The following is a 14923-nucleotide window of genomic DNA, read 5'->3' on the forward strand; positions in this document are numbered from 1 at the left end:
ATCGAAATTTGGCCGCAGGGGCCGAGAATTGAACTTGCCAGCCAACTTTTTGCATTGCTAAATTAACCAGCAATGCACCAAACAAATTTTGAAATTTTCTGTCGTGTCACTGTTCAGTGATAAGAGCTGTAACAAGCTTTGGTGCACGTAGCAAAACCAATGCATACATACAGAAAAAGGGAGGCTGCCAGCAAATGAAATTACACACAGCATTTCAATCCACTTGTCATGAAACTATATTTGTGAGTTTGTTGGAATCAAGACAACCAGACTAAGGTTTAACATGTATTTACAGTATAGTACTATGGTACACCAGAGGTCTAATATATCCCTGATGAGGAGCACTAGGTACACAATGCACCAATACAGAAGGGAACACCAGATTTTTTTTGCTTATGGCTGGTTTACTCTGTCCCTATGATAAACTAAGAGTTCAATCGAAGAGTCGTCAACTATATGGTTAGTAGAAAATGAACTTCAGACTTAACAGGAATCATTTCGAACACAAAATAAATGCTCCCCCTTCTTAAGTGGTGCAGTGCGTACATCCAAATGCCCAAATGCACTGCAGTTTGCAAATGGCGGGGGGGGGGGGGGTCTTTTCCAGCATCGCCTGTGGAATTCTCTGTGTAAGCCATTTCTCCCACCACAGTTGCCAAAATACAAAGCCAAAACACAATGAAGGTGTGCCAACCGCAAAAGAACAATATCTCATAGTGAAGCACCACAGCCTACAGCTAAAGAAATTCGGAAAAGAAAAGCTATGGTTTTTGCACTGCAAGACACAAAGCTGAGCTGAGCTTTTACAGTTGTCTGAAACAATGTGACCATGCAGGGGACAAGCACCAGCTCACATGAGGTGTCTGTCAGCTGATCGGTAAATGCCACACCTGGAGCACGGTGTGGCAACAAAATACTGGTACATTAATATGTGCACGAATCAATAACTTTGCATTAGTGCAACATAAATGCCTCTTAACACACCAAAACAATCAACGTTGACACTTATGCACACATGTGCATGTGCATTCTGTGACAGTTTCCACCAGTGCTCCATCACTGAATTTATTAAGCCAGCTTAGGCAAACAGAAAACACAAAAAACAAGCCAACAAATGTACAAAAATATGATCATGCAAAAAAATGAAACGGCCAACCATTGAAAATTTGCAGCGTTAAGGTGCTGCACACGCGATCGCAACAACGTACACAACAGATCCAGATCAAATTTTGGTTCTCAGTCCTGGCCAACCGTGCAGCATTCATGGGTGAAACAGCACACAGCTTGCTACCTTGAAAGGCAGACACCACAACACAAAAGGCTATACATAACATAGGAGACATGCGTAGCTAGTTCGACACAGCAAACAAAAAAGAAAGGTGGGGTGGGGGGGCAAAATAAACTGCTATTGAAGTGTAGCACTTCTTCACCTTTCTGGCACTCTATGAAAACCAAAATTTCTCTATGAAGCTAATACAAGAAATCACTCTGTGCAGTAAAGCTACAAACAGGATGAAGAGAAGTTTTGAAATTAAGCGTGAGTGTAGTTATATTACGTAGACAATTTAAGTGCTGGTATGTGTTGCACGGAAAATCACGGCTATTGGTAACAAAAACTCGCAAGATTAGCACTGACCAAATACATGAGCAAACAGCTCGAAATATCTCATAGCATGAGAAACTGGAAGTACCATCACACTCAATACGAGCCGCAACGCGCAAGCTTGGCCAGAGAAATGCTTACAAAACAAATACACAGTGGTTTTGCCATTCCATGTATAGGCCTTCGTTCCAATGTCTGGTCTCCACACGGAGCAATATTACACCAGCCCACCAAGCAGCAATCACTTCATCATGAGAAGAAAAGAAAATGAGAATTGTTAAAATGCCGGGACAGCAGTGCACCATGACACAGCACACTGCGCTAAGGGCTAAGGCCATCCTTGCTGCTCGGTACAGCAGAGTTTACCACACGGACAAGAAAGCAAAGGGGTGAACACATTGGTGGAATGGCGACACCTTCTCAACCTTTTCTCTTGGATTGCAGTCATGGCAAGCGCATTGCAGGTCACACTGAATATGATAGCACACTACAGTTCCTACCAATGCAGGGATATTATATTCCCATTATGTGCCCAGCACAAAAGGGAATGAACAATATAGCTGTACAGTAGAAAAACAGACCAAAAAGAAAGGTGGGAAGGGGGTGACAATAAGCAGGCAAGCATTCACAGATTCAGTACCATAGCAACAAGCACCAGCATTTCATGTGGCCCTGGCACAAGCAGAGGAACATGGATACCATATGGAAGTGACTGTGAAGACCAGTGTCAGAAACGTTAGGCTTTATGCAGAAGCTTATAAAGGCAATTTGTGTCAAGAAAATTAGTCCAAATCATACGGCAATACAAACTTGACTAATACAGCAAATGTACAGCCAGTGTGCAAGCCATAGAGCAATTACACACGAAGAGTAAGCCTCCAAGAAGGATTTTTGAACATTATCAAAAAATAATCCACTTTAACAGAGTCATCCTCACAACAAAAGTAGCGGCCTTCAACAGAAATACTTAACACACAAAGCTACAGTACATTTTTCCCCATTTGAATTAAGCCCTTACATGCTGGGTTTCGTGCAACTTGAACCAAACATTTTTTTAAAGGAACATAATATTTTGTAGACTTATGAGACCCAACAGCACAATGTTCTAGTCTTGCACAGCTTACACCATCTCCAGTTGCAGGCTTGCTTAACAAGCCCAGCATGAAAATGTGTAACGATGTCATGCTTTCCATTTTTTGGTCTACCTCAAAAACAGACGAAAAAGTGTACAAGTAAAGTCTGTGCCATCTGAATGCAATTTACAACTGCTTCAGACACAATTAATGCCCTGAAATGAATAGTGACAAATTTGCATACGTGACGTAGCTAGTTAACTAAGTACAGAACAGGAAGTATTCTAAGCTATTCCAGATGTCCAATATGCTACTGGTATTTTATGTCTACAAAGTGGCACTTCAAGTTTGATTCAAGTTACACGAAACACAAAGCACTTCAATCGTAGCTAAGCCAGAAAGTCCTCTAGCCACAGAAGCATACAAGGGAGGCACAACTACTAATGGAAGTTACAAAACTGAGATATTCCACTCATAATGAAAGAACAAAAATAATATTTGAAGCAACTGTGACACAGCTGCTGCCATTATAACAATTTCTTATAGACGAACGTTGACAAAGGCCGAGAACAAACCCAGTAACACACACAAAGCAAAAAAAGGGGTGAAAAAAGACAAGAGTGACACCAATGCAGTCTAAAATGTCCTTGCTAAGCTTGCTAAGGTGCGTTTGATATGCTTGTAATAGCAGGTCCAGTCTCCTTTATGTCTGCTGTTCAATAAGGCTTTCTGTCTTGATATGATTACACAAAACTGTGGCAAGTTTCATTTCTGTGTTTTTATGAAGGGCAACAAGACAATAAGGGAAAAAAACAAAAAAAAACACAAGCTTATCTTTCTTGAAGAGAGTTTCTATCTCCGGTTACAGCAGCAACTGGGGAAGATTTCAAACGGGGACACACTTTTTGCCTACAATGTGCAACGTCATATTGTTAAGTACATGCAGCACAGCCGTATGTGGCATTTCACAATTTCAATTCCAAACTTTATACTGGCAAAGCTTCACAAATGCTGTCCCCATCTTCAATGTAGTCATCCAAATGCTTTGAGGCCTGGTACAAACTACCTAACAAAGGGATAAAGCTTTTTGTTTTCTTGCTTGCTTTCTTGCTCCATGCAGTTAGCCATGAATGGGCAGTGCCCTCATGACAGTATTCAAACTATTCAAACAATGGGGTTACTCTGAGCTTACAGGAAATGCTACACTGGCCTGTGCTGTGTGAATTCACAACACTAGTAACCACAATGAACAAGTAATCTGGGATTACAGATAGAAACTGAGCGCACCTACATTTAAGCAACACTGAGCAACAGGTACGTCATCTTACTCAACATACCTCAAAGGTACATTTTGTTACACATTTTTCGGAGCAGACTGTTCCTTTTATGGAACTAAGTACTTGAGAACATACACTTGGCTGATACTCCAGCTCCTGTGCTTGTCATGGATCACAACTTGTTGCAATTCTTGATTTGCCACTAACAAAGTTTTTTTCGTTTGTTTTTTTCACCCACAAATCAGTTAACGCAAGGTAAAAAAAAAAGGAAAAAAAATACAAGAGGGTGCCAGGAAGGTGAGCAGAAAGTGCAGACTTTCTAAGGGTGTCTGCAGATGCGGTGACTAGGCTGGCCAGTCCCCTGCCTGGCCCTGTGGGCAGGAAGTTGTGCCACTTGCGGAATTGCAGCCAGCCGCTCCTCACTTTATGTTGACTGGCTTCCTTTGTGCAGAAACAGCAGCACATGTTGACAAGGACACATGGGTGGCTATGGCCATGGAACACTTTGCTGCAAAGAGAGGGAAACAATGAAAAATCAAGGTCTAACATTGTGACACAAAGTAAATTATGGGTTTGTGGGGAAAATAAAACATACAATCCATCAGGATAAGCTCAACAGCATTTATATTTTGAGCAAGTTGAGCCCTTCCAAAGCAATCATGCATTGTTTTGCCAAAGGGCAGCAGCAGTACGTGCAGGAGAGGAAAAGCACAACATGAAAGGGGTTACCTGTAATCATAGTATCAAGGATCTTAGTGCTTTCTATTTCTTATTGTCACTGTGACCTTTCCATCCCCTCATGCAGAAGTTCCTCATTCCATCTTCCGCGTGTCCTCAAACGCCATCTCACCCACTTCTTGTGGAGCCCATCCCCTTACGACAACCTGCAGGACGCTGTACTACAGTTTTATGGTGCAAAACATCACCCTCCGCCAGAGACCGACCGCACGGCGCGTGTCTCGTTTCCACCTAACCTGACACCTTCTGCATCATGGTCGGTCCAGATCACTTGCCTCTTGACTACATCTGGCTACCAAGGCGACGGAGAACACGATTCTGTGGGGATCGACCTGTTGACCGAAAGGCACGATGCACCTGAGTGCACGGCTCCTGCTTCACATGTACTGGTTCTCCCACCAGAGCCAGTGAAACTTCTTTAAGTCACAGGTACCGGCGCATAGCACATAGCTGCCTGTCCCACGTCTTTCCTGGCAGCATCAGCAGCTCATGACCTCAATGACGCCGCAAGTTCAACACTGGCTACTGTAATGTACACTATCAGTTTCACTACAGACTTGTATTCTGCTGCACCAGCTGCCCTGGGAGATTCGCGACCACAGTTGAGCCGGCTGATCCGCCTGCAGAGGTGGATCAGCCTTTTGCAACATCAGTGGAAGCCCGCAACATCGCTGACACCACGGAGCCAACGTCTGCTCTCGTGTCGCATGCCATCCGGTTTGTCAACACATTGGCACCTGCCGCTGACACTGCAGTAGACTGTCAACCCAATCACGACCTCTGCTCGAATGTCTCAAGAGACAGCCAGAGTTTGACAGATCTGCCTGGGAGAACTTCATCCGACATTTCTGAGAGCCAGAAAAAAGGACCTCTCCCAAGCCCTGTTACCATCCGACAAACCAGATCGTGGACAGCCATTTGCCATTGTCATCATCATTGTCTTGTCATTTCAGAAGAGGCTGCACCAGTGATTGCAACTAGACCACGACAGCTTGTGCATGTACATGTTCTCTTAAATAAACAAGTACTCTTCATTTGTACTGTGATACATTTTCTTTTTTTTTAATGTACATTCCGTGTTAGGACTATATATTTCATGTTATTTTGAATGTGTTTGTGAAATCTGTGCAATTTGCACACCCCCTTTTTGAAGCCCTAAATATGTAAAACAAGGTGTGGAAATTATGAGAGTAAATACGGTAAGCAGCGGTGCTACTGAGGACTTCCGATTTGGAGCACTTTGGAGCAAGTAATTTTGAATCTGGGAGCACTCAGGAGCAGCTAGTTTTACATCCCAGAGTACACTGGGGAAGCAAGTTGTATAGTTACATTATTCAAGCACTTGAATAATTAAGATGAAGTTCTTATGAAGAGCTAGAAATATTTCGATTCATTGCAAATCTCATGGAGAAAATCATCTTAGGAGAACTCCATATTTGACTCTATAATTCTAAAATAAGGGCGTCATGCAGCTGAGTGTTCTGGAATGAACTCTGCAGTGATTATTTTCGACACTAGCAAATAAACAGAATATTGGATCAATAAAATTGTACTTTATGAAATAACACTCTAGATCTATGCGGTTATCAGCAGACGTGGCAGACAAATGCCCTGACGTACGACAGTGCCTCAATGCTAAAGAGTCACATTGTGCCTAATGCACACCCCCCAAGATGACTCCAAGGCAAAACCAGATTATTTTTCTTCTTAATCGATTGTATTGCTGGGCACAACATGATGTCGCTTAGCTAGCCTCAAAAATCCAACCTCCTCCGACACTCCCTGCCATCTCTCCGAGGTCTCTGTGCTGTAGCAAGAGCATTCTTGCAATGGTTGCAGACTGTCGTTCGCGCATGCGCCGGCTTGCCTGGAAAATGGATATCCACTTCATGCCGAGCTTCCTAATAATAATAATAATAATATCTGGGATTTAACGTTCCAAAACCACGATATGATTATGAGAGACGCCGTAGTGGAGGGCTCCGGAAATTTCGACCACCTGGGGTTCTTTAACGTGCACCTAAATCTCATGCCGAGCTTCCGCAGAAGTGTCCGAAAGTGCATTCAACGGGAGATGATATCACAAACTTCGTTTTCTTTTTACAGCGAAGATGTATATGGCTAGGACATTTTGTTTGTACGGCGAAAACCCTCTAGAGCCCTCTAGGGAGCAGTGCAAAAAAAAGAAAAAGTGAAAGCTTGCATCGGCCGCGCAAGGCTTGAGACACAGCGAAGCTGGCCGAGTTGATGGTGTTTCGTGGCTCGTATACGTACAGCATTCCACTCATGGTGATCGGTAGTATCTTCTCGTCGTCTCTTGTTCTCCCTTTCCCTGGCCGCGTATTCTGGATCTGCTAGCCGCTGCTTCTTCGGAAGTACATACTTTCTTGGCGCATCCCATGGCTGTATTTGACTGTGCGGCGGTACTTCTTTGCGCATCCCATGGCTGTATCTGATCAAGTGGCGGAACTCTAGTTGCACGAGCTGTCTCTGTCGCTGGGCATGGCTTAGTGATAGCAGCTCCGTAGTTGTCGCTATTGTGCATGCTTTTCATGAAACGCGCACGTTTTACGGCTGGCTTAAAGAGCTTCGCTCTTAAAAAAAGATGACTCACAGCATCCCTTACCCATTCGCCTAAGACGAATGGAAGGCGAAAGCCATCTTCTTTTTCTTCTCACTCAATGAATTGATCCTCCCCCTCCCCAATCGGAAGCTTTCTGCACCTAACGTGGTTTTGCACCGCCTCCAGAATCGGAGGCATTGCATGCTTTCTGTGCCTCACTGGTTTTGCACTGCCTCCATGATCGGTGCACCGATCAGGGAAGCAGTGCAAAACGGCCATGTCATGTGATGACGTCACCATGTGATGATTATTTTTTGCATCAATCGTGTTGACGCCACCGACGGTCAATTTTCGTGTTTTATGAGGCATCGGAGGCATCGAAGGCATTCGCATTAATATTGCATATTGATCATTAACAGCCGGGCCGCTAACAACCTGGCCTTGGATACCAAACTAGCCTCCACCATGTGCCGTGCATGAAACAGCTTCACTGATCATCCCACCTCAAAGAGTGGAATGGCTCCTCAATTTTTTCCTTCTTTTTATTTCGATAACAATTATATGGACACTCTCAAAGGGGATTTGCCTTCACTGTTGCCGTGGTTTGCAGTATAAACTCCACATTGTTAACGTCACCGCGCATTCCACCCATGAACGTTGGCGACGAACAAGCCAGCTGTCTCTATCGCACAGAAGGCACATGAGATATCATCCTGTGTGCGAGGCCTGCCGTCGATTGTTTACCAAGCAGAGAGGAAACGCCCCGCCTGTCTTTCATAAGGAGCATGAAGGGGCACCAGGGGAGGCGGGGTGGCTGCGTCATTCAAAGGGCGCAGTCGCTGGTGCGCGCGCGCTTTCTTGAGGTATCAGGAGACTGCTCATAAAACTTGCTGTGCTATCAACACTTCCTTCGCGTTTAGAGAACTGACAGCACGAAAACCGCTTCGGTTGCTGGAGCGGCCATATTCCCTTAAACCAGCGTTTTGTTGAGTTACGCGAGATGGGATCCAAAAGAGTTAGCTGCTAGCCTTCGTATAACAATACAATTTGTTGGTATCGCATTGATCACTTTGCCTTCAAGCGAAACTTTTTTTTGATCGTCAGCTATTGACCCTGGAAAGCGAGGGGCGGACGTGTAACATGGCGTAGCCGCTTCCCAGTGGGCTGTCAGTGACAGGCCCTCTACTGACAGCTGCACATATTAAAACCGAATTGTGGCTGCTCCGACCAGGAGGCATGCTTTTATTAAGGTAGGTCACCACCTTCAAAAACGCATTTTTTTTTTGGATTCGACATTTTCAAGCTCCTTGTCTCTTCAAGAATATTTAGGAAAAAGAATTATGTAGTTATCTTGAGCCCTTCAAAAGTTATGACCATTTTCCCAACCCCTCTTAGACTCATTCGAAACCGAAACTGAAGGTTTCCAATTTCACAATACCTGCCATGTCGTCCATAAATGTTTTTCCTTATACATATTACGTAATGTTAAGTTGTCTAAGTACATTCTAAAGCTTGTGGGGCATGATGTTTGCGATTTATTTGAAAATTTCCACTACACAACTTCGGCACTCTGTTGCTTAAGTTGCGCGCGTTTTCGCTCGGTTGTCAGTGCTTTTTCGTACACCACTTCGAGCTCTTGGACTTAGCTCTGGCCTTTCATGGAATAAGTTATAGTACTCCATGAAATATGGCAAAGTAAAGGATGAAAAAGAAGCATCAACGCAAGTTATGCAATCAATATAGCAAGCGTGGGGCTGCTGTGGCGCACGTAGATGAGAGTCAGCTGGAGACTCAAAACGAGCAAGAAAAAATATATGTGCTTCAGCTCGCTCAAAAGGAGAATGTGCCGCTTCAGAAGAGGTCCCCAGCTATGAACCTAGAGAATTTCAGACATACTGAATCTTTCTTTATTATATGGACATTCAATTCAAATCTTTAAATCATTTTTCTCAAAACATTTTTTTTTATCCTACACTTACGCAAACAGTGATAACTTTCCTTCTGATAAACATTTTCACATACAATGTTGCGTACTATGGCCAATTTTGTGCAAAACAAAGCTGTCAAATATGAACTTTTTCAGTCTTTTCACGATAACGCGCATTAACTTAGAGATGGGTTGATCGTGGAGGTCAGATGCACAGAATAGTGTCCTCACTACGTACCTGCCAAGTTGAGTTTCAATCACATCAACCATTTTGTAGTTATGACTGTTGGCGCAACATGCATATTTTGGCACATTGATTTTTTATAAATTTTGTTTTTTATATTTTTAGCAGTTTCATCATTCTAAAGTTTAAATTTACATCAGCCCTACAAGCCAAAATCATAATTATACCTTTTGGACTGCAACTGTAAATTTTTTTCTCAAAGGTGGTGACCTACCTTAATGATTGAGACCCTAGCACTCACGAGCTGGAAAGGGCAGGGCCTTTTAGGGGGTATTTACCGCAAGAGCGATTAAAACGCCGGATGTGCTGGTGGAACGAATTACGAAAAAGCTCTTCTGGATAAGGTCCATGGATAATATATACTTGAGGAAAAGTGTCAACGCGTTTTCTCCGTTCACGGGCTCTTTTATGGACGCGAAGCACGGAAAATTCTATATTGTTCTATTATCTATTGCTAGCGATCAGAGATTTCATTCCGCAATGTCCAGAAACAGAAGTGACAGACATTTTAGTGGCACGTGTGTAGTTATTACGGAACATTGCTTTCATTACGTGCCGTGCGACGCTTGAAACGAGCTACCAGCAGCATATCTGGAACAGACGACATCTGCTGATGAATCGCTGCCATACTTTCACGCTGCCGATTGGCCTAGACATCATGAGCCTGTGCGGAGAGCATGTTTTGCAGTCGAGCCGACTTGCACAACAGAAGCTGCGTCGGCACAGTGCATGGTGTCATGGCTCACTTGGGACGCACGCGAGCGCTTTTTTTCAGCAGAATAATTCTTGGTCTGTGGTTGTGACTTTGGCAGACCCAAGATCAAGCTGCGCATGTTTTGACGAGCAGGCGGTGTAATTGCCAGTAATACGACGCCCCCAGTTTGGCACAATTTCTGTCGATATTATCAGCATGGCCCAGTAAACCCAATTTGGCGCACTTTGGCACAGGAGTGGAATCACTGCGTCAAGTGGAAAATCATTCAAGCCGGAAATGCAAAGGGTGGCGAAGGATTGCAGCAAACATAACTGAAGTAGAAAGCACACCATTACTGCTTTCCAAACAACATGTTCGCTGCCGAACTGAGCTAGCTTTGGAAGTAAAAGGATGTGCGCATAAAGAAGACACGTTCACAAGAGAGGGTACGGGGACATGCGCACTGTCCCCGTGCCCTTTCTCATGAACGTACCCTTTTTTTTATTCACGCATCCTTTTACTCCCAAGTATGCATATCACACGAGGCCAATGAAGAGTTCTATGACCTGGTCTGATTTCATCCGCGAAACTACCAATTTCATGAGCTTGTCAAATAGGAAGCTCGCAATGTTTGAAGATTGTGAGGCAGGCAATGATGTAAGTGCAATCATTTGCTAAGGTGGAACACTAATGAAACTTGTGGGCAGTGCAATGCGTATGTGAAAAGTGCAAGCCTGGCCCAGATGGTGCATTTCCAATTGTGACTGAGTTAAATCAGTATCAAAATTTTCTACCAAGGTTGCCTTTATCCTGAAACTTACAAAAATCGGGCAATCGCAACTGACAAATTCGATCCCAAGTGGGCTAGATAGAATTGGCAACATGTGACCACAAGATCAGAAGCTGCAAGCAAGTACAGTTAACCTCGTTAATGCGTACCTGCCGGGAACGCCGCATAACTACGCACTAAACGGTAGTACGCATTAACCACCAAGTAAAAATTTGCATCTCCTCGCATACGCCATCGCCGCCAGCAAAGAAATAAATACAGTGCCACAGCAAATATTGCCGAAAGTACCCACTGCAAAGCTTTTTCTTTCTTTTTCCCAAACTGGAGAAAAGATTCTGGTACTCTCGCACGACCGTCCGATAGTGCCGATAGCGCGCGGTGGCGACGCCAAGGGGCATTTTGGAACTATTATAGGGTCCAGTATACGCAGTGACCAACGTAGCGACAGAACGGACAGTGTCGGCTTTCCGCGATATATGTGTGTGCGCCTGTACCGCGATCTGCTACTAAATGAAAACTGACCCAGTTCCAGTGAAACGCGGTACGGCTGCGTGGAGCCGATCGTCTCCTGGCTAGTTGCGTGCAGCGCGTCGCCTTCTCGGCTCACGGCGTTACTGTCGGGCCGCTTGCTGTACCGCACGCGCGCATTTGTCCGTGGGAGTGTTCTTCGTACCCACTTCGCTCCAGACCGTGCACAGATGCGGCGATGAGCACAGATGAGCTTGTTCGGTTAACGCGGCGATGACGAACTTCCTGCAAGCGATGCGCACTCCGCGACGCTCTAGCGGTCCTGGCAGCGGACGGAAGCGCGTTTGCGTGGTCGCCCAATAAAAGCGTGCAGTATGGTTACAACAGCGCTACGCTTGCTGTACCGTACGCGTGCATTTAGCGTGCTAGCGTCTATGCAAAGAGGTTTCTCGTCGCCCACGACCAGCAACGCTCAACTCCGCAACAGCGAGCTGCTTTCGTTTCTACAAAGCGGCGTGCGCTTGAACACGGCCCCGCACAACGAGGCGGCAGCGATCGGCAGCCCAGCGCGTCCAGGTTGTCGCCTATTAAATGCGTGCAGTAGGCTTAAACTAGTGCTGCGCCGCACGCGTACCCGAGCAGATATCTGAAGATACTCATTGTGATAAGGTTGTCGGCGATAAGTCATGCTGGCGCATTCGTCGGTGGCCGCCGCCTCACTTCGTTCTTTCCCGATGCTTACCCGCGAAGGCATCGCCGCAATTGCGCGGAAGTCGGAATCGGTGATAGACCGATCTACGCACTTCTCGAAAAGACTGAAAACCTTTGGCGGCACATTGTGGCGTCGGGAAGTTTAGCGGCGCAGTAAAATTTTATGGCACAAAACGTTATCGCGGTACACAGGGTACGCACTAACCGGTAGGCATAGGGTGAAGCACTACGGCTTATGCGGTCAGCGAATGCATTAGGCTCTATGAGACTCGGTCGGGGATTCGTCGCAACTACGTTTTAACCATTAGTACGCTTAAAGCGGGTACGTATTAACGAAGTTCGACTGTAGATGGACCTTGCCTCTTAACTCAAGTTCAGGTGTATGAGAATTGGTTGCCAGTTGCAGTAATTCTAATGTGTACATTTCAAATGTGCTGCTGCAAGTGGCTGTGCTCACTGTGACTCGAAACGGTGCAATGGAAAGCTATGAGGGAGGTTTGCTAAAGGCAGTGGCGGTTGCCACATATGAGTTTACTGTGGAACGTGATAGCTGTTGAGGTAATGCAATGTTCTTAGTCTATGACAGCCAGTTCTGAGAGTTGACATGATTGTGAACACTTCGAAGAACTATATACCCATGAAGTTTTTCCCAAAATGGAATTTTTACCTGTTTTTAGAGTTTGTGCATGCTATTTCTTCCTCTAGCATTTGTCAAACAGAAATGAATCTTGCCACAGATACCTATCTGCTGAGGAAGCATGGGTAAAGAAACCAAATTACTCTTGTACATAGGGCCACCAAAAAATTTTACAGTGTCATCGAACAAAGGTATACACTAGGAACTATATTCTTCCACACTACAGTCTATAAGGTACCACATAGGGTGCATTAAAATCATGATGTTGATCTTTCATATGAAGAAGTACAGCCAGAACAGCTACAAAAAAAAATCTGACAGCATATTTGACAAGCGGAGCTAAGTTGCTCCAATGTCCACCTTCTAGCTCAAAATGCAAAGAAAACATTTTCTCGGGTAGAACCTTCCCTTAATGCCTGCTAAAATTAAGCATCCCAGTGACAGCATGAAAATATCTAAGACCTTTTGCTACCAAGCATACTACATTTGTAACATATACTGACAACATGCATAACATACGTTGAAGTATTCAGCCACTTTCCAAGGCATGGCCATGGAAGTCGCTCGGATCACCATGCATGGCATAGCGTAGCGTCCAGAGCCTAGCTGTGCGCTCAAAGCCCAGGCGATCTTCAAGATAGAGTCGCCCCACCTCGGGCTCCATACAGACAAGGCAGTATGGGTCTGTCAAAAGGGACTGGATGCTGATGAGCACCTGCACACACAACAATCGAGCTTAGCAAAAAAACTTTCAGGAGACAATATGCTCAGCTTAAAGAAAAAACTTGCAACAAGTACCCCTCGATATCACAACACAATCCACTTATGAGCACCCCCGTAATGTGCATGAAGTAGACTACAGCTACCACTTAAGACCATGCAATCACTAGAGTCCACATTCTCCTATGGCAGGATTTCCAAAAAGCTCTGGCTATAGATAGCCTCACAAACTCTCAAGAACAGATGAACCCTTCTGCCCATACACCCTCTCCCTCCATAGCACTCTTATGAATGCCTCAACATTGCAGAGAAACTGCTGGAGCTTGCGAATTGCATGGGAAATATAAATACCACCCCTTACATCAATAGTAGTAAGTTAAGTCTGACCTCGCAATGAAGAAGATGAAAAAAGCCATTTCAGAACACTTGAACTTCGTTATAACAGTTAAATGGGGAGCCTAAATTGCGTCTTTATATCCATTACTGCAACATATGCATGTGGTGCACAACTTCAGAGTCCACAGAACCACCACACAGCCTCGTATGCAATAAATTTTTAATAAAAATGCAAAAAAAAAGTCATAATGCGTTAACCCATTAAAGATATCGTTCACGGCTAATAAACGGCTACCTGACATTCCAAGCCGTAGAGTGAAGAATGTAGTGTGTTGGGCTTGTTGGTGCGTCACATGAAGTGCCACTGGCATAGCACATCTAATGAAGTATGAGGAGCGACACAAAAATACACACACAGTGCCGTGTGTGTTTTCGCATTGCTCTTTTGTCCATTGTTGTATGCCCTAGGCCAATGGCACTTTATTTGACTAGGTTGAAATGTGCATCGCCGGATGAATTGGCAAATGCGTAGTTAGGCATGGATGAAGATGGGCCTCCCTCCCACCTGCAATGGTCTTGAAATCATTCACGAATTGGGTAAATAAAGTGACCAACCAGTCCCATGGTGGCTGAACTGTAGCATCACATTTCCCTCAAGTACAGGAGGTCCCAAAATGGGTTTCGTAGAAACACAGACAGCATCTTAGGTTTCCGCGAGTAGAATAAGCTTTTGTCTGAGTGACATTTTGTTTGCATAAAGACGACGTTGATGATGTGTGGTACCTATAGAGTGGTAGCTATGTAAACAGCACATGCTCATAGAATATGTGCAACAGTGGAAAAAGGGATCTGCAGCATCCTGATAAAGGTGTGGGGTTCCACAAGGGCAGGAAGTTTTACCTTTTGACGGCCACTTTTTTGCCAGATCCAACCCCACCCCAGGGTAGACTTTTTTTATTGCACATTTAAAATCTTTAAAGTGCCCTATCTCCAAAAGTTTTACCCACATTTTTTGAGCGTGACAATAAAGTGACAAAAGAATATTTTCCAGAGGTACCGATGCACTGATTATTCATGAATAATAATAAGAAAAATGAGAGAAAAGCTTACATTAACAATAAAACATGCTCATTGGAATAAGT

The 14923-nt window shown here is 44.5% G+C and overlaps 1 protein-coding gene across 1 annotated transcript in view; it reads right to left on the minus strand.

Annotated features, from left to right (window-relative positions):
• Positions 1–272: 272 nt before the first annotated feature.
• The window catches only part of LOC119377408 (uncharacterized), a 51089-nt gene continuing 36438 nt past the window's right edge, over positions 273–14923 (minus strand). Inside the window, exons 7-8 of the mRNA XM_037646897.2 lie at positions 13245–13440; positions 273–4461 (exon numbers count right to left, since the gene is read on the minus strand). Of these exons, the coding sequence (XP_037502825.1) occupies positions 13255–13440 (186 nt within the window). The 3' untranslated portion in view covers positions 273–4461; positions 13245–13254. The remainder of the gene's footprint in view (positions 4462–13244; positions 13441–14923) is intronic.

This window comes from Rhipicephalus sanguineus, chromosome 1 (genome assembly GCF_013339695.2).
Source record: "Rhipicephalus sanguineus isolate Rsan-2018 chromosome 1, BIME_Rsan_1.4, whole genome shotgun sequence".
NCBI lineage: Eukaryota > Metazoa > Arthropoda > Arachnida > Ixodida > Ixodidae > Rhipicephalus > Rhipicephalus sanguineus.